Below are 20,761 nucleotides of genomic sequence, written 5' to 3' on the forward strand. Positions count from 1 at the left end.
CCTTATCCTCCCTTTCCCACCCATGAAAGTCTATCCGAAAAACTACCTATTTAAAAGATTTTCAAATAAGTCTTTCAAGATCAAAAACAGTTCAGTATTCTTAGAAAACCTTTCTAAAACAGTTTTTCTGACCACTATTGTTAATCCTCCACAAATTATTTTCTTTAAAGATCTATGTTTAGTAATTATTTTTACATCAACTGTGATATAGTATAATGTCTTGGATAGTATAAAATTAATGGCAAAATTTCAGGCAGAACGTTAACATCAGCAAGTATTCTATACTTTTCATACATAATGATGGAATTTTTCACACAGATTTTCAGTTTATGTTTCTTAGAATTCTTATACAGGTAATGTATTCTGTTACCTTTGAATACTGATTTGTTCAACTTAGAAATACATCATCACTATGCTCACAAAATTTTCCTACTTGTAAAGACTTTACAACTAAAAATGTATCAATTAGTGCAGAATTATTTCAGTTTTCCAAAACTTTTATTAATCTAGAAATCATTTCATTGACTGTCATTTTTTAGTTGTATATGTTCTTATAGCAACTGCTTATCACTCTCTCTCTCTCTCCTTTGAGCAGTATTTAATAAATCCTTCTCTTTTACAGTTAGTTTTTATCCCCACCACAATTTCAAGGATGCTGTGGAGGAAAACCTTACAGACTGATTTTTCAATTGTCCACTCTCAAGTGGACTGTAAAAGAGAAGTCCATGCTTCCGGTTTTGATGAAACATCTTATTTTGGCAGTTTTAAATACATATTATTTTTTACATTTATAGGCTTGTTATTTTACAATTTGATTTAACTTAAATAGAACTGAACTGGTCACTTTAACAAATTATTCTTCAATAACAACATACTTGGCTCTTTTTAAAGTAAAATAGAATCTGTTAAATAAACTTATTATGCTTTTGAGTATTAAAAAAAAGATTTTTGGCTTCTCCAAACTACTTTCCCCTATTCTATCTTTCCCCGCACTTAGAATTCTTGAAGGGCCGAGGGAGGCTATGTCATGTCCCTTTGTCAACTCAGTGCCCCATACATAGTAAGCACTGCATGTCTGTCTGCTGAGTGACCCACACAAAGACCAGCTGTTGGGGAGTCACCATTTCTCTGTGCCTACTATCTGGCTGATGGTTTATATTATCCCTACGAATAACGAAGGTGAAAAAAAAAAAGGCTTGAATTTAAAAGGATAGTAGGGGCTGACCCCATGGTCGAGTGGTTAAGTTCGCACGTTCTCCTTCAGAAGGACCTACAGCTAGAACACACAACAATGTACTGGGGGGCTTTGGGGAGAAGAAGAAGAAAAAAGAAGAAGATTGGCAACAGATGTTAGCTCAGGTGCCAATCTTTAAAAGGAAAAAAATAAAATTTAAAAAATGAAAGGATACTAAACAGAAAACAGAATAAGGGAGCTGGAAAGTACTCAAAAATAAAAATCTAATTAGATCCTTACAGATTATTCCAATGAGGAAGAAAAAGACTTCAAAGAGATACATGTATTTTTTTTTTAATTGGATGGACCTCCAGGGTCTGTTTTTTTTTTAAAAGATTGGCACCTGAGCTAACAACTGTTGCCGACCTTCTTTTTTTTCTTCTTCTCCTCCCCAAAGTCCCCCCGCGCCGCTGTACATAGCTGTATATTCTAGCTGTGAGTGCCTCTGGTTGTGCTATGTGGGACGCCGCCTCAGCATGGCCTGATGAGCAGTGCCATGTCCGCGCCCAGGATCCGAACTAGTGAAACCCTGGGCCACCGAAGCAGAAAGTGCAGACTTAAGCACTCAGCCACAGGGCCAGCCTGAGATACATGCATTTTTAAAACAAAGATGACTCTGGCTACAATGCTTAAGGATTGGAGAGAGAAAAAGACTGGAAGAAGCAAGGTCAACAGGAAGCTTACTGTAGTCCAGCACAGAAGGAACGGAGGCCCAGCCTATGGCAACAACGGTAGGAACGGAGAGAAAGGGATGTGTCTTGCTTTTGCTTCAGGCAGCTCCATCAAGAAAAACGCTCTTCAGATTGTACGGGATGAAACACGCATTGGTATCCTGCCCCCAAATGGGCACTTAATAAATTTAATCAATGAATTAATGGAAACCAAAGCTCAACATGGATGAGAAGATTAACGAAAATCCCTAAGTGCTCTAAGTAAACCTTCAACAAGGTATATCCCTCTAGAGGAAATCTCCATGCAGCTGTTGGCAGCTGTTCCGGAACGATGAACAGGAGAGGGTGCCTGGAGACCCAAGACAGAAAAATGTAGTACTGTTGTTCAAGAAAAGAGAAAGGCTGCTGCCAACTACTGCTCAGTGAAGTTAAAAGTAACTTCTACTGTAAAAAGTTAAATGTAACTCTCGACAAGATTCTAGAATCATTCCTGAGAGAAGTTTGTGAACACAGAGAAAATAGTAACCAACATACGCTACCAGAAACAGTATAGTTTCATTAAGGACAAGTAATGGCAGATTAACGCTCTTTTCCTGACAGTTACTGAACAGACAGGGTTTAAAAAATGAAGTACTATATAAAATTACCTGGGGTTTAGAAAGGCGACTGTTAAAGTTCCTTACATTTTCCTTGTGAAAACTTGGAAATATTTTATGTGAATAATGATAAGTTAGCTGGATTTCTAATTGGCCTAACAACTTGAATGGAAGAATTAATGAGTTTTTGTCACCCTTAAGAGAGGCTGTACCAGGGAAAGAGCACTGCTCTTACTCCTACCTAGTCAACATTTTAGTAAGATCTGCATGAAGGTAATGTCAGCATTATCAAACTTAGAGTTCATCAAATCTACGGGCAAATAAATGTCTATTTATTGGATGACCAAATCAGGTTTCTTTCTTTTTTTTTTTCTTTTAAGATTGGCACCTGACCTAACAACTATTGCCAATCTTTGGAGTTTTTTTCCCTGCTTTTTCTCTCCAAATCCCCCCAGTACATAGCTGTATATTTTTTCTAGTTGTGGGTCCTTCTAGTTGTGCATGTGGGATGCCGCCTCAGCATGCCTGACAAGTGGTGCCGTGTCCACGCCCAGGATCCGAACCAGCGAAGCCCTGGGCTGCTGCAGCGGTGCACATGAACTTAACCACTCGACCACGGGGCCGGCCCCCCAAATCAGGTTTCTTAAAAGTCAACAGACTGCAACCAATGTGACAAAATTTAGTACAGGTAAATGTAATGTCCTACAAAAAAAATAATGCTATTAAAGACTCAGAAGAGCATGACTTAACAAACAAGAGGGAGAGCATGGATAAAACAACTCAAGAATTTTGGGTGACTACAACATCAATAATAGGTAACACACATAGCACTTTAATGCCAGGGACCACGCTAAATGCTTTACATAATGGGTTCATTTATTCCTTATCACAAACCTACCAGACAGGTATTATTATAAACTCCATTTTCCAGATGAGAAAACTGAGGCCCAAAAGTGTTTACATAATTTACTCAAGGTCACCCAGCTAATAAACTGTGGGGCCAGGTTTTAAACCCAGGGAAGCTAGCCCCAGAGTTCACCTTTTTAACCAGAACATTATCATGAATTAACAGTGTGATGTGGTTACCCAAGGAGCAAATCTACTCTATCTTAAAGCATATGCGTTAAGAGCAGACAGGTGACTTATGGTCTTCTCTACTAGTTCACATCTAATTTGGGGCACTACACTTTGAAGAAAGGTATGGATGAACTGAAAGAAATCCACAAAGAAGCCATCAGTATTGTAAGGAGGTTCAAATTAAAACAACAAAATCATTAGAAGAGGTTAAAGACTGAGAATATTTTGCATAGAGAAGAAAAGAATCAGTGGAATATAATAAGTATCTTCAAATATTTGAAAACTGACATATAGAAGAGACAGAACTAGAACCAGTGAAGACAACTTCTAGTTCAGTAAAAGAAATAATTTTACAAAAGTTAGTTGTCCAAGTATCTTTCCCTCAGAAACTATGAAACTATGAATCTTCTCTCCAGAAAAATATACAAATGCATAAAATTTTGCATAAAATCTCCAAGAGTTCACGAATCTACTTTTAAATCTCTTCATGCTTCACCCCTGGAGTCATGTATCCCAGATTAAACTGGAAAGGATTCAAGTATGAAGAGGCAAGTATATTTAATAATCCTTAAAATTCATTACAATTTAAAATTCTATGACCTAAAAAAACACTCAACTGTAGGCTTTCTAGTTTCTTCTGAGATCTATTATGATACATACTGCAATAAGAGTTTAAAATACAATGACAAGGTCAGAAAAAAAGTAAAGTTTGCCAAGGGACAATGTAAACTGACTATGAGTAAGTTCATAGATAGTATGGCTTATCATTTAACTTCTAAAAGAAACATACCTAAGTTTAAAAATAAAAAGTAAGATGCTAATGTACTACTCAATACCTAACATTTAATGCCCAAATTAGAAATATCCCCCCTCTGCTTTTAAAACTTCACCTTAAACTCTTCCTCTCCATCCTCGTTCCTGTTAAGATTGACCAAGAAACCATGGACTGGATGTCAGAATACTTAGGTTCTAATTCACTACCTTTGCCATGAATTTAATTTTGGCTCAGGCTGTTTCCTTACTTTGCTAAGAAACTTTTATACATCTAAAAGGACTTTAAAAATGGTGAAGTGCTATGTAAATATAAGTAACTCATGCATTATGTATAAACAAATCATCAACAGCAAGAAAACAAAGCCAGTCTTTCTATCATGTTGAAAAAAAAAAAAGCAAATGCATATTCTCATTTCCATTCCTAATTATAAAAAGCAATCTTTGAGTCCTTTAGGATGTGTTTTAGTGTATAATTTTCATCCATAAATACCTTCCACATTAAGAATAAACATATCTTTACATCCAATTTCCAGTTCTATTGCGAGGACACAGCTCAGACAGTCAAGAATTTTGGCTGCAAGGGAAAAACTTGACCGTGCCAGTTGGACTACACACTTAAAAGAGTTGGGGGTGAAGTTACAAGACCACAAAATGGTAATAAGAATTATTATACACTTGAAAAACTCCATTTTCTCTCTTGATTAGACAACTAGAAATAAAGAGAACTGAAAAGTAAGAGTTTAATAAGTCTTGAACCTTTTTTAACAAATGTAAGTGCCACACTGCTGAAACTGCAGCTGTACTGCCAGAACAGTGCCACAGACACCATGTCTGCCATGAGACTAGACTCTAGTTCCAGGCACAAGATGTTCTAATAAATAACAAATGCATCCAGAGCCAGTACACAAGTGTGACAGAATCCGGGGTCTAGGCATTTGATTTTTCTCCTGGTGCTACTTGAGAATGGACACTGCTATCAAAGATATAGGATAGTGATAAAGCTTTGGCTAAATTATAGGATATCAGTGAAATGGAAAAGGAACATGCAATATCAGAACAACTAAATTATTTTATATTTAATTTTGAACAGAGACAGGGTCATGATTACACTGTATATAAGGCATATGAATAACTTCACTATATTTATTAGGTGAAGATGATTTCAAACCATTAAGAGAAAACAAAAGTGGCCCAGAAAAAGTTAGGCTACAGAAGTGAAATGAAAAAACACAAAACTAAGATTTGGGGGCGAAAGGGGAAGGAAGAGAATGAGCTACTGACTTACTAAAAAGAGAGCAAATAAGTGGGACAGGGAGTCCGAGCCCTCTGAGATAGAACGAGGAAGAGAAAAGTATTCAAAGGGAGCTTCAGCACTGAATATGGAAAGAGATGAGCCTGTTAACCGTTTCAAGAGAAAAAGAGAAACAATACAGGGAACTTTTCTGAACCAGCATTCATAGCAGTCAATAGTGAAAATGCCTAACTCATGCAGGGCACTTAATACGTGGTGAGCTTTGTTCCAAACGCGTTCCACAGATTAGCTCATCTACTCCTTGCAACACCCCGAATCGGTAGATGGAGTTTTACAGACGAAGAAACCGAGACCACACAAAGCAAGGGGACACAAGCTGGTACCAGAGCCGAGCGCTCATCCACTTTGTTGAACTGTCTCTCTGCGAGATCCTGCAAAAACCTTTATACTTTTTACTTTTGTTTTTTTTTTCACTTAGCTCTCTGGAATTTCTCAAAGGAGCCTGGGCCCAGAGTGATCCTCTACTTCAGAGAGAAGTTCCCTTATGGGGAATATGAGGTTCTTACAAGCGCACGAAGCTCTGGAACCCTAAAAGAATCCTGAGGGAGACAGATAGAGGCATGTGGGTCACGAAAGGTGGAAAAGCCAGAAAACCAGACTCAGAAGCCATCCTTCTGCCCTGAAGAGACAGAGAAAGTAGAAAGCAGCCCTTCCTCTCTAACACGAGGCGTGACTCAGGGACGTCACCTCCCCCCCAGTATGCTGTGTGTGTGTGTGTGTGTGTGTGTGTGTGTTGGTCAGGGGGGCTCTCTGGTGTCCGACTCCCTCCAGACACGCACGGGTTAGTCGGCCAGGCCTGGGAGAAGCCGTGGGAATAAACAGATGGGACTGGGGGGACACGGGGGCCCGGAGGCGCAGGGAGGGAAAACTGCCCGGGAACGCGCCGGGCCGGTCCAGAGGCCCCGGCCCGCGGGCCCGTGCCCCCGCCCCGGACCTTACCGCCGCTCGGCTGCAGAGGACGAGGCGGCCGCGCAGGGCTGTGCTTCCGAGCCCGGGGCGCGTCCTCGGCGCCGCCGCTCCCGTGGCGCCCGCGCTCGGCGGCGGCCGGGTCCCGGCGGACTCGCACTCGGGCCAGGGGCGGGAGATCGGCGGCCTGCCCAGTCGAGGCCGTGGAGTTCGCGGCCCCCGGACGCCGAACGGTCCGCACCGCGGGCCTGGCCAGGGAGGAAGGGTCAGGGCGCGCCCGCGTGCCGAGCTGCGGCGGGGCGGCTGCAGCCGAGCGCGCAGCAGCTTCGTCCGCCCTCACCCGGCCCAGCCGCGGCCCCGCTTCCCCCGCGCGAGCTTTGGCGGCGGAGCAGCACGGGCAGCGCCCATTGGCCCTCGGGCCGAGTGTCGTAAGGCGCCGCTCCCCGCGGATTGGCAGGGCCGGCGGTGCGTGCAAGGAGTAAACAAACCCCGCCCCTTCCCGAGGAGAGGAGGGGGCTGAGGTGGAGGGGCGGGGCCTCAGCGCTCTGCCCAGCCCCGGGTGGCCCACCCCGGATGCCTAATGGGTCCCCCGAAGGGACCCCGCCGCCTCGCTCCCCGGACGACCCATCTGCAGGCCTGAGGCCTAAAATTTGTAGGCACGCCCTTCCCCCGCTCCCCCGAGCTTGGGTGGGACTCTTGACTTTCTCATCCGCCCTTATCGCCCAAGGCCGAAGCAGGAAAACCCCACCTCTCTTAGAAAGAGGGAAACTAGGGCGGTTACGTCTCGGTCCCCAGGCCTTTAGAGGGGTCGCCCCCGAGAGCCGCGAGGAGGGGCATGGGGACGATTGACTGTGAGGCCACGTGTGAGGCCAAGTGTGGGACACCCCGTAATTATTCAGATAATTGGTTAGAGACCACTAGGGATGTGGGTTCTTCACTACCTTGGCAAGTGGGATCCAACCAGCCAGGTCACTATGTCACATGGAAACTTGAAGAGAAAATCGCAGTGCCCACACCCCGAAATATCTGTCCATTTAGTTCAATATTAAAACATTTTGTCTATTAATTCTCTGCCTATGTGAAAAATCATGTGCGCTTACATTTTAGTTGGGTGGGAAAAACAATATGAAAAAGAAATAAGCCAAATATAAACTATGTTACGTGCTGATACATGCTACGGGGAAAACCTTAAGCAAAGAAGGTGTTTGAGGGACGGCTTGCCTTAAATAGGGTGCTCGGGGAAGGCGGCATAAAAGGTGCCATTTAAGTAAATACCTAAAGGAAGTGAGAGCACCTTTGGACCTTTCTCTGGAGGGGACTGGAGAGACAATTTCTGCATAGTTGTACATAGGTAAAAGTCCTAGGAGTTCAAGAACGCCAAATACTCCTCGGACTGATTCAAAAACGCAAAAGTGAGTACACTTTCCAGTCATAAATCAATAGTATTTATTTAATTTCCAAGAAATTTTGTTAAAGTTTCAATTTAACAAATGCTTTTCACACACTCTAGGCACAAAGATACAAAAACGAGCAATACAGGGGCCAGCCTGTGGCCAAGTGGTTAAGTTCGCGCGCTCCGCTTGGGCGGCCCTGGATTTCGCCAGTTCCAATCCTGGGCGCGGACATGGCACCAGTCGTAAAGGCAGGCTGAGGCGGCATCCCACATGCCACAACTAGAAGGACCCACGACCAGAATACACAACTATGTACTGGGGGGCTTTGAGGAGAAGAAGGAAAAATAAAAAATTTTTAAAAAATGAGCAATACAGACAAAACCTCCACCCTTAAGGAACTCCATCTAGCAGAGAAGATGGATGGTAAACCACCTCAGTACGACGTGTAAACGACCATAACAGAGGTAGACACAGAGCGCTGGGCTAATGGAGGTCAGAGGGGTGGATGTTACTAAGGAACCGTAACTCACTCGGGATCTCTTTACGAGGAAAACTCAGTACTAAATTTTGGAGTAAGGCTATGGGTATCAGAGATTCTCTAACCTATTTATATGTTTCTAAGGTGAGAATCTGAAGTTAATATTAAGTTGAATTCTACGAAATTGCTAATATTTGGCAATTTTCATATGGCTCAACTTACTCTCTTGTAGAGTTAATATGAGGATTTTGCTATGTAACACACACTGTTGTGTTCAATAAATGATGGCAATTATTATCACTCACGAATATTCACTATTTTTGAAAAAAATGATTTAAAAATCAGTCTTTCGTAACAACTTCCAATACCACGAAGTAAAGTGAGCAGTGAAGTTTCAAATTTTCCATATACTGGTTTGATCTAGCTGTGAATTTCCATGACCTAATCAGGGTTTGCTGTAAAAGACGCTAAATGCTAGTTTCACAGCAGGCCAAGAAATTCAGAAGAAGAAACAGCTTGGTTTTGAAGCCAAAAACTGAAAATTCTCCAGAACAGAATAAATTGTCGAGTTGCTTCAGGGAGGAAAATTCATGTAAATCAATTTTTCATTCCCACTCACAGTTCCAATTTAGCAATTTGCACAACACTCAGCTTTCTCTCTTCCTTCTCATTTCCCCATTAAGGGATCTTGTTTCCTTTGAAAAGGAAAATGAAGCTTCCACCATCTCCAATGCCAGCGAGTAGATGTCTGAAACATGACGGAACACTTACTGATTCAGCAAACCGTTATTAAGCACTTACTGTATGCCAAGAACAGTGCGAGGCATTGGAAGTACAAACATAAATGTTCAAAGAGCTCCGTTCATGGGTATTCCTTGTGCTCGGAGCAATCTCCCGGTTCACCCGCACCTTACCTACATGTGCCTTCTCACCTGAGCTTAGACTTTCTCCAGAAAAGCTTCCTCTGACTCCTCTCCAGCTCTTTTCCCCACAAAATTCTGCTTGTCTTTCTAACATTCACCAAACTTCTGATTAGTCACTTGGTATCTGTACCCCATCAGACTGTAAGCTCCCTGAGATTCAGGCCAGTCATCCTACTCATTACCACATCCTCAGTGCTTAAGAGAAGCTCAGAAAGTTTTTATTGAATGGAGGAGAGCGCCACAACCCCGCACAGTTGGCAAGTGGAGAGAAGCATAAATAAGTCGTCTCATTTGTAAATATACAGGTCAACAAAGAGAGGACCATGACAGAGAGATCTGATACATTCAACCTGAGGAATTTCCATGGGCTGCCCCTCTCCTGGAGCTGGATGCTCTTTCTGTAGGTGGAGCTGTAGGACTCCTGGACCAGCGCCTCTAACTGTAATGTGCACAGGAATCCCTTGGAGATCTTATTAAAATTCACACTCAGTAGGTCTGAGGTGAGGTGTCGAGTTTGCGTTTCCAACAAGCTCCCAATGGGTGCTGCTTCCCCAAACACCACACTTTGAGTGACAAGGTCCTTAGTGAAATCTTTTTATCATACAAAAAGATCTGTAGCTGTCTGGACAACTGCAGATATTTTTCTTAAGTATCCTGTTCTCACAGCCCCTAATCCATCCAGTGACTGACAAAAGAAAAAACTCTTAAGAGAAAAATGTGAGAGCCTTGTCTTCCAGAGACAGTCCTATTATGTACAGTTTAATCACATTAATAGGGTGGAGTAGAATCAAAGACTTGGAGTATCCTCAGTGAGGGACACAACCTTCTCAGTCCATTTCTGGAATGACTTGGTTAGGGCAGTAAAAGGATTTCGCGGGCATCCTTAATAAAAGTAACCTCTTCTTAACATCAAATCTAAAGTCCTTTTTATGATAAAATACTTTATTCATCCTAAAAATATAGAATGTGAGGTGAAAGGAATACACGGCTTATGTGAGGTATAAGGAATAAAAACCAGGAGGAAGAGGTTTGCAGGGAGGAAAGGTTGAACTCCCTTCTGGACCTCTAGAGTCTGATGTGCCTGTGGAGGGACCTCTGGGAGCAGTCCCATGGGCAGGCAGCTCCTTGCATCTGGTGCTCAGGAAGGAGGCCCAGGCACACTGGGGAGTCGGCACCAGTTTCTGTTATGGGCATGGAAGAGAAGATCCATTATTTCATCTGTCTCACAGCAACTTTGGCAGAACTGGATCAATCCCATTGCACAGGAGAAGCTCTTATCAATCCCAGGACTGGACTGGATCCACACCTCCTGATCCTAGTGGCAAGAGGTCCAAATCGGGCATCAGAGACATCTGGGCTATATGGGTGGGTGGGCAGACAGGAGAGGAGCTTGGACCAGCCAGCTTCAAAACCAGGTAAAATAAGTTAAATATTCGTAGGGGGATGAGGTCTGGAAGACAGGAGGGAAGCACTGGTTCTGGGACAGGGGAGGGACGGCCTGACCACCACTTCTGTTCACCTCTGTCCACTGCTCTTTCCTTGCCCAGAGATGGACCCCATGACAGCAGCCCTGGAGAACAAACATGAGGCGGTCAGCCGGGGCAGGGGTCCTGACTGCAGGTACTCCTTCCCTTCTGCCTTCCTTGCCCCAGCTGAGCCATCTGCTGCCCTCGACTCCCACCTTGCCCAGAGATCACCAAGGTGAAGCATGTGGACAAGATCCACATGGGGAACTGTGAAATCGATGCCTGCTACTTCTTGCTGTTCCCTGAAGACTGTGGGAAACAGCCCAAGCTCTGGCTCTGCGAGTACCACCTCCAGTACATGAAATACAAGAAGAGGCACTGTTTCCACATGGTGAGGCTGGGCCGCTGAGTGTGGTGAGAGGTGGGGGTTGAGGCTGAAGGCGCCTGAGGCAGCAGCACTAGGGCAGACAGACAGGTCAGGAGGAGTTGAGTACAGGGAAAAGCTGCCCATGGGTCAAGACCTGGATTCCAGGCCTGGCTTTGTCTTTGCTGGAGTGACACTTGCCATCTTGCTGCCCCTCCCTAGACCTGAGTTCCCTTCTGTGGAATGGGGGCAGTAATCCTTGCCCTTAATCCCTCTGGAGTGATGCTGGAGTGCCCTTCTTCTTGGTCCTTCTCATTTAGACTATTACATTCTTTGAACTAAAAATTAAAACCAAACCCCATCTTTTCTTCTAATAACTCAATATTTATCATCTTCAAATTTCCTACTATGGAATACCACCACAGGCTCAGAGGCAGTAATAGGCTCCACTGTGGCCAGGGGATGGAATCTAGATTGTCCAACTGAGTCCTCCACCATATGGATGTCACCATATACGTGTGCGAACCTGAAGCAATGAACAGAGGAACACTAAATAAAAACGGCTTTAATATACAATATGTATAGATCAGTTATTCACTGTTTCAGTGTAGTTTCCAAAATAATTTTAAATAATTTTCAGAAGGGATTTTTAACAGCTGCCAGGTTAATTCCATCATATTAGTGTTTGAAATTATCTTTTCTCCAGTTACTTAAAATCTTTCTAAATATTTAAAAATACAGTGTATTTTCACAACAGATTATATCATCTTTTTCCCACCACAAAGAATTAACCTTGTTCTCTAGTGTTCCCTTGTGCAAGAACGTAGAATGTAGCATAATAAGCCGAAACAGGATCTAAAGAGGTAGGGTTATAGAAAACTTTTCTTCTCTAGCCATATTAAGTCCAAATTTACCTTGAGTCACAACTGTAGTTAACATAGCCTTATTTCTCTGTGACCTTATTAATGTGCAGAAACCCACACAGGAAACAGTATTAAATAAGAATTTCCAGGTAAAATGTAAAAACAAATCCAAAAGTTAAAGTAGACAAGAGGCAAGGGAAAAATTCACATACATATGAAAAATATTTCCATTGCAGTGCATCTGAGATTCTACCTATAGATCTTAACAATGGTTTATGAGGTTCTCAATGGCTATTTAATGAAACTATGAAATTTGTAAAGAACATCAGAAAAATAAGATTATGAATTTATTGATGCATATGAATTAGAATTTATATTAACTGTTTTGCACCAGTAGGAAAATATCCAATTAATTTCCCACAAAATCACTCTGAAACATTTACAGAAATCAGCTTATTTTAAATTAAAAAGATTAGAAACATTATGATGGCTATGTACAAAACATATATTTGTAAACTCTACTTTACAATCTAAGTAAAGGCATCTTTGAAACATTTTGGCTATTATACAGTATTAGTACCACACCATATAATCAGTACAGAAGGAATATGAGAACTCTTCTGTTCAGTACATTATAAAATTATGTTCAAATGTTATATACATTTTGCCTAGAAGGATTTGAAAATGCTACTTAATGACTTCTCAAGTCACTGGACTGATTTTTAAAAAGTTTAAAAAAAGATATTCATTTAAAGATATGGCTCATTTAGAAAACAACCCAATTAGCAAATGGGCAAAAGATATGAACAGATATTTCACTGAAGAGGATAAACAGATGGCAAAAAAGCACATGAAAAGATGTTCAACATCATTATTAATCAGGGAAATGCAAATTAAAACCTCAATGAGAAAAACACACACCTATTGCAGCCACTAAATAAAAACTGTGACCACATCAAATGCTGGTGAGGATGTGGAGAAACTGAGCACTCGTCCGTGCTGGTCGGAATGTAAAACGGTGCAGCTACTCTGGAAAGCAGTTTGGCAGTTTCTTGTGAAGATAGGCTCATTTAAATTGGACACCTTGTATCATTTATTTTTTAAATAATATAGATATCTGTACAGACATCTTACAGTCCCACTTTATTTTAATAAAACAAATTTATAGTAAAGGGGGGAAGACAGTAGAAACAGAACAACAAAGAATTTCAGAAACACGATTCTGCAGTTTCCTGCCTCTGTCCATCCTCACTCCTAAACTCATTCCTACATTCCTCCAGGGGCAAGGGGATCTTGGGAATATGGTGAAAATATAGTCACCGACTTGGAATAGACGTTGGTACCAAAATATTTATGGCTTTGAAGCTTCAAAACTTAAAAAACCCATGTGATTCTGGATCACCTCTTTGATTTCTTTGGGGTTACCCATTTTGACTGGTTTAACCCAGATGACCTGGCTTCGGGTGTGCAAGAAGATGATTCTGGGACCAGACAGGTCCAGGTTTGGGGCTTTTAATTCTAATTGAGAAACATGATCTAAATTTCCCAAAGGGATTCAAAATCCTTTGGGGTACATTTGAGCTTTCTAGGCTCTCTCTGGGATGACTCCAGAATCACTTAAAGTTGAAGAACCCCAGGGTCCAGCTATGTCTTTCCTCAAAGAATTACAAAATTCTTGCTAAACTCCTGGACTAGATTATTTTTAATTATAGACTGGTCCCCAGTATAAGTCCCTTGCAGAAGGGGCTACTTCTGAAGCTCCCTCCCTCTAACACCAGAGTGCCTGGCGTTCTTAAGTTCAACCTGTTAGTCATCTGCATCAAATACATAAAACCCGAGACTAGAAAGGCTTCAATTACACCCTAGAAAGTCAATATAACTACGTGTATTCATGGATGTGTATCTCTACACAAATACACAAACATATGAAGAATTTTTAAATAAACAGTATGAAGATTCCAGTTTCCCTAACACAGTAGTCCTTCCTAACTCAACAAAATGTATTTTACTTGCAACAAATATAAGCTGCTCCCTATCAACAAATGTATGCAACATCAAGGATAAAATGTATATGCAAAAAAAGTTGCCCTTATACAGTAACAATTCATCCCACAAATACGAAGGCACAGAATTGAGTTCTGTGGAAGGAGACAGGGTTCCTGCCTTCAGAGACCCTCTAGTTGGGTGGAGGCTTGGCAGATAAGAGAGGGTGGTCATCTCCTTTGCTCAGAGGTGAAAAGGAAGCAACGAAACAGATCAAATCAAAGTTGATCTACAGAATACATTAATCCTACACTGCAGTCAGGAACCCACTCATTTCTTCATCCACAGAGGATGCAGGGGTAGGGATGGGGGCTGGTGATTAAAAACAGCAGAAGAGGGCCTGGCCCCATGGCCGAGTAGTTAAGTTTGCACGCTCACTTCAGCGGCCCAGGGTTTCGCCAGTTCAGATGCTGGGCACGGACCTAGCACTGCTCATCAAGCCGTCCCACATAGCAGAGCCAGAAGGACCTACAACTAGAATATATAACTATGTACTGGGCGGCTTTGGGGAAAGGAAGAAGAAGAAAAAAGAAGATTGGCAACGGGTGTTAGCTCAGGTGCCAGTCTTTAAAAAAAAAAAGAAAAGAGCAGAAGACAGTTACAACATGAGATTTTTTTAACCTCATTAGCCAGCAAAGCAGAAACCCTTTTTAAGATTCCACAACCTCTTTTTGCTAACAATCATTTCCTAAAGTAAAAATGAGGCAGAGAGTAAAGGAGTACGAGAGATGCTCCACATTCACTGAGTCTTCAATTTTCGTCTAACAGTTTGCATGTATCAGCGCTTCTCCACTGGGGGCGATCTTGCCTCCCAGGGGACATTTGGCAAGGTTTAGAGATATTTTTGACCATCACAACTAGGGGGATGCCACTGGGAGCTGGTGAGTAGAGGTCAGGGATGCTGCTAAACATCCTATAAAGCACAGCACAGCACCCTAAAAGGATTACCTGTCCCAAAATGTCAATAATACTCTGGTTGAGAAACCATGTCATGGTTGGATATAAAAAATTTAAAAATCAGTAAAGTCCACAGTAATTAGTTACAGTAATTAGCAATTAGTACCACTTCAAGGAGGATTGTACAGGAACGTTCTCCTCCTTGGTAAGATAGCTACAGACCTCTAAAACTATCTGATAGATCCATAATGGGAAAATACATTAGCATAGAAATTTTTTTAAACTTCAAATATTAGCATACAAATGAAAAGTGAATTTGAAAGATGGAAGGACATTTGGTTTTGCTCAATTGATTTTGAGCATCAACTGTTTCTACAACCACAAAAGCAAACATGGCCACATTTCTGATTTACGTCAAACCTGACAAAAGATTTACTAAATCGTGTCACTAAAAACAGCCAGAAATATTAAAAATAAAGATTAACCTCTAGACTAACAAAAGAAAAAAAAATTAGCCCCTAATTTTTGAGGAGATGCTCAATTCCAAGAGAGATATCCAAAGTTATTTTCCCATAGTATCTAAAAGATATTTTTCTTTATTTTGTGGTTTTATGATTAGAAAGAACAACATAGAAAAGAGATGAGCTAACAAACTTTTAGGTATTAATAATATTACACTTCAGTGTATCTTAATACAAAAAGAATTATTTCCTATGAAATCATACCTGCTGAGAAGCAGGATCTATAAGAAATAGTAAAACAAGATAGCAGCTTTCATGATTTTGATAAAAAAACAAACTGGCCACTAAGCTTTGTAAAAAGGATGTAAAAAACAAAAAATGAAAAGGAGAAGATATCTACATAATAGGATCTGACTTGTTAGAGTAAACCAAACACCTCCAGTTAACAAAAATATTTCCAAATCTTAATTAATAGAGTTAATACTATATATTTGCTATAGTGACTCCCTCAAAACATTTTAATAATTTGAGAAAACAAAGCTCACCAAGATGGAATTTGCAGAAATGCAACTTGAGCCCCAGTGCTATCATCTCTGTCTCTGAAGTGGACATATACGACAGCAACAACATTCTCTGTAACAGTCACTTCTTTACTGTGTTATCATTTAACAGCTAGCTCTACAATAGTAGGATGTTATGTGATAAAGCTGACCAAGAGGGAAATAAATTCATTATTGCTGCAAATCAAAAGGAACCTAGCCCAAATGGAGGGATGGGCAAATAACAGGAGAGCAGGCTGGAAGGTGGTTGACTGCGTTAGGACAATTTTACACCTGGCCTGAAGCTGCTCACAACTCTTACTCCTATTCATGTTTCTATCAGGAAAGTCTGAGGACGCAGAACTGTCCCCGCTCCTCTCTGGGCATGTCTGGCTCAGCAGCCAAAGGACAGCCACTAACATGAGTGACTCCCACCACCTCTGTCAGCTACCCACTGCACGTATCTCAGAGTGGAGCAGACTGGACAAAAACAAAAAGATACCTGGACAAGTGAAATACCCCAATGAAGGCAATTCTTAAGTCACCAATAAACTAGGGTACTTTCTTCAAATAAAGCTCTGTCAGTTAGGCACCTAATAGAAACAAACACATTTATGCAAGCATCTTGCCAACTGAGAACGAAAAACAACAGGAGAGGAAAGGCAAGAATTATACTTACTACCTGCATTTAGTAAAAAATGGGATGTTATGCTTTAGCAGAAGTTTTTGAAAGAAACTCTATTTGAGAAGGAAAAATATAGTCTCTTCTTGTTCCTTATGGATGAATACCCTTTTTAGTTTCATTAACCAGAATTACTTTTTCAATGTTTTTCGATACATAAAGAATGCTCAGATTTCAGCTAAACAAGGAACAATTAAGGCAGTGTCTTTAAGCCCAAAAAAGGAAAGACTTGACTAAGAAATAAGCCTGAGAAGGACATATTGAGTGCATATTTAGATATAACATTGAACAATTATGGCTTTAAATATAAAATATTCATGTTTCAAAATTCCACATTTCCTCAGTTATTCTTTCTTTTTAGCTGTATGGCTTTGAGTAGCCCACTTAATTTTAAAGAATTAAAGGAATACTTTTCACATAATTTTGGAGCAAAATGTGCATGGTGCTTGACCCAGAACTATTAACTCAAAGAGAGTAAACAATTATCCTCATATGTACCACTGACCCAGTGAAAAAGAAGGACCCATAACTGTCAAAATATGGTTCGAAATGGTTAATGTCCTTTGGAATTTGCTACAAAACAGAAGATAAAAAGTTTTGAGGTATTGTTGCCTTACAATCTCACCAAGGTTTGGATTTTTTTAAATGAGGGTTTTTTCGTTTTGTTTTGTTTCAAAAAAGCAATGCTTTTTCTCTCAGGTTGCAAAACTCATTTTAAACCTTCTCCGCTCAGTCATCATTGTATTGGTTATCCCTGAGCTTTGCCCCATCTGCGTGTCACAACAACCAGCCATCCACAGTTTTATTCTTTCCGCATACTGCTATGTCTTGTTATACCAATTCATGGAGCGTTTCACGGCCTTGACCCAGTTTTCCATACTCATTTCATATTCTTGCCATTTCTTCTGCGGCTTGAAAACCATTTCACTCTGCCTCAGTTGCTTTAGTTCCTCCTTGTCAGTCCAAAACCCTATAGGTGAAAAAATTATTCTCAAATTTTAAGGCAAACAACGAGTCCATAAAGTTTATCCACAAACCTATGTGAATTGGTGCAAAGTTATTATTTTAAAAGACAATCCAAAATATTTTGTTGCTGTTTATTTTTGTTAGACTGACTATCCCTGAGAACAAATACACCAGGATTTTAAAATCTTCTGGTTTCTAACTGTCAGCTGTACCCCTGTGTGGCAGGGCATGAATCATTTCTAGAGCAACCACACCCTGTGGTTTTATTTAATTTCATGACTTGCTACTAAGAAAAAAAAAGTGAGAAATAGTATATTTTATTTTTGTACAACTAAAAAAGCCAAAGATAAATTAAGATTTTTGTCATATATCTTGAGGAAGGAGGCAACTCCCTGGGATATACATAAAATTCAAAGTTGAGAATTAATATAATACTTTCTTTTTCAAGTTGCTGCATTTCACGCAAGTTAATTTAAATTCTAGTTCAAGATAATATTGTAGTTCTGGCATATACTGTTCTTTACAAAGAGGATCATGTGCTTTATAATAAAAAGCAGCAAGAAAACACATTCATAACTGTGATCATAAGTAGTCTGAAACGGTCGAGGTGTCTTGTTAACACACTTGATACCTCTCGCCTACTCTGAAGTACTGAGAGCACTGATAAGCCTGCACGAAGCATATTGTCTCTCACCAATAAAGGTGACATATAAAATTCTTTCTTCTAAAATTTTCTGTCAGGTCACATTCTTTCTATTTACAAAGTCAGCATTTAGACTATCTATATTTAAAGATATTAATTAATTTATAGAAGTTTTTAAACGACTAAAAATAGTTTTTACTAGTATACTACAGTTAGATAAATCTAGTCATGAAAATAAATATGTTCTTAAAATCCTTATTTCCAGAATTTATTATTTATACTTTAAGACATACATATTTTTAAAAGTCATTTTATTAAATATGTATCAAATAGACCCCAGTTTCTGGGTGAATTTCAAAAACACAGACAATGTGCATAGCCTTCAGGTCTCAAATTTCTGAGAGAGAAGCAATCCAACCAGAAATCTTAGCTTTTCTGAGAAGATAAAACTGCTCCCCTTAGTTAGTAAAGCACCTTTGTATTGAAAAGTTTTGAAATTAAATATAGATATAATCCAGTAGATAAAACTCAAGCCACTATGTTGTACGTAAGAATAACTTGCATGTGTTTGTTATTTAAAGTATTTTAAATGTGAAGAGAATCTGACATTAGTCTTAGAAGGTGAAAAGTGTAGAAGAATTTGATTAACCTTATAAACAATATTAGAGTGTGAGAATTTGATTCAGTGTAATTATAAGTTTAATTTATTAAATTTGCAGGAGTTGTTTAAGTACTTCAGAAGATTTTTCTTGTTACGGTTATAAGTTTGCTCAGTTAGGCATGTGAAATTATGAAAAGAAAATCAACTATGTTACATTTAAAAGAGTTGAAATATACAAAGGAATTTAACAATATGTGTAAATGGGAATTATTTAAAAGAAAGTTATTTTCTTCAACTTGAATTAATCAAATGTTAATCAATGAACAAATGGAAATGAATGTATTGATTTTATTTTAAATTGACAGATTTTTAGGAGAATAAAGTTTTAAGTTGAACTTACCAAGGTTTCACGCTTTTTTGGATTTGTAACTTTAATATGCAAAATATTAGCCTAAAACTTCTAACTGTAAAATATCCTGTTTTGCACACTCGTCTCTTCCATATAGGAACACGTTAAAATACTCCCGGTGTCCCAAAGCATCATCCTGCTCCCTAGGGAGCCCCCTAATTAGCCTCCCCACTTCCATTCTTTCCCCTCCCAACTAATCCTTTCACTAACTGCCAAAGTGATCTGTTCAAATGCAGATCTGTCCAGGTCCCTAACCCCGCTTAGAATTTTTCAGTGCTTTCCAACGCCTTCAAGATCAAGTGCAAAGTCCTCCTCATGAGGAGTCCACCACAACCGGACCTCTATACCTTCTCCAGCCTCCTCTCCTGCACTCACCGTAACCGGAATGGGCTGGTACCTCTCCATGACCTGCTTTCTCTAATGGATCACTCACCTCTTAGCCTCTCCTCACCCAGCTGTCTGCTAACCCCTTCAAAGTTGAGCTATACGTTGCCTCCTCTGGGAAGCCTACACCACTTGCTTGATACTACGGCTGTTCAGTGGGTTTATCACACCAAGTTTGATAAGCGGTTGATTTGTCTGATTGCGCCCACCAGAGAGTCCCACAGCAGGGTCTATGTCTGTTAAACTCTTTATTCCTAGCAGTGACTGTCATATAGCAGGGTACTCAACAAAAGTTGTTCAATAAATAAAAGAATGGAGTGGTTTCTAATGCCAAAGACAAGCCTATCTACTCAGATTTACCCAGTGACCCTTCCTTGCTGAAGGCTAAAGCAGTTGAGAATGAACTGTCCTCACCTCATACTTCTGACTGAAGGAGTGAAGCAAGGATGGAAGAGGTGCAAAGGGACCCACCCACAGGGAGCTCATAGGAGTATTTTGTGAGCAACATGCAGACGTGTACGGAGCTTAAATGGGCACTAAGGCTTTCCAGAACCTCTCTATAATTTTGTGATTTGGGAGGAGAAATGCTACCTGTTAGAAACAGTTTGCAAGAAAGCTGTCACTTTTATAAAATCCACACATACCAACAGCAAGGCCAGCTAGCGAAGCTGCACCCAGGCACGACATGTCAACGTGGACGGGCCTGTCTATACTCTCATTAATCAGGTCGGACGTCATCTGCATGACAAAACTGTTCTTACAAACTCCTCCATCTGCCCTGCGAGGAGCAAAAGATTTGAGATAAATTACTGCAACAAAAGCACAAAACCATTAATAAATCTTTCTAAATGGGCCACATATTTTTTTAGAGCCTTGATTTTATTTTTTAATTTTTTAATTCCAAAATTATATCACTTAGCATTGACCTGAAGATAGAGGATATTACTAGGTAACCTTTAAATATTTTTCCTTATTCCTGCCATCAGTTTTCCCATCTGCCTTATTTGTCCTGGGACTAGTTCAAAATAGGCCAAGTGAACTAAGCCAACATAAAAACTCATTTAGACATTCCAGCAAA

The 20,761-nt window shown here is 40.4% G+C and overlaps 2 protein-coding genes across 28 annotated transcripts in view; both read right to left on the minus strand.

Annotated features, from left to right (window-relative positions):
- Positions 1-7,196, minus strand: part of TFDP2 (transcription factor Dp-2) — a 179,420-nt gene extending 172,224 nt beyond the window's left edge. For 8 of the 26 annotated variants that reach the window (XM_070238249.1, XM_070238246.1, XM_023621040.2 and 5 more), the window contains exon 1: positions 6,604-7,196. The gene's annotated coding sequence lies outside the window, so the exon portion shown is untranslated. The remainder of the gene's footprint in view (positions 1-6,603) is intronic. The other 18 variants (XM_070238257.1, XM_070238262.1, XM_070238261.1 and 15 more) reach the window with 12 other exon arrangements.
- A 4,549-nt stretch (positions 7,197-11,745) lies between these two features.
- Positions 11,746-20,761, minus strand: part of GK5 (glycerol kinase 5) — a 66,342-nt gene continuing 57,326 nt past the window's right edge. For both annotated transcript variants that reach the window (XM_023621051.2, XM_023621052.2), the window contains 2 exons: positions 20,328-20,461; positions 11,746-17,650 (listed from right to left, as the gene is read on the minus strand). In XM_023621051.2, the coding sequence (XP_023476819.1) occupies positions 17,502-17,650; positions 20,328-20,461 (283 nt within the window). In that variant the 3' untranslated portion in view covers positions 11,746-17,501. The remainder of the gene's footprint in view (positions 17,651-20,327; positions 20,462-20,761) is intronic.

This window comes from Equus caballus, chromosome 16 (genome assembly GCF_041296265.1).
Source record: "Equus caballus isolate H_3958 breed thoroughbred chromosome 16, TB-T2T, whole genome shotgun sequence".
Taxonomy (NCBI): domain Eukaryota; kingdom Metazoa; phylum Chordata; class Mammalia; order Perissodactyla; family Equidae; genus Equus; species Equus caballus.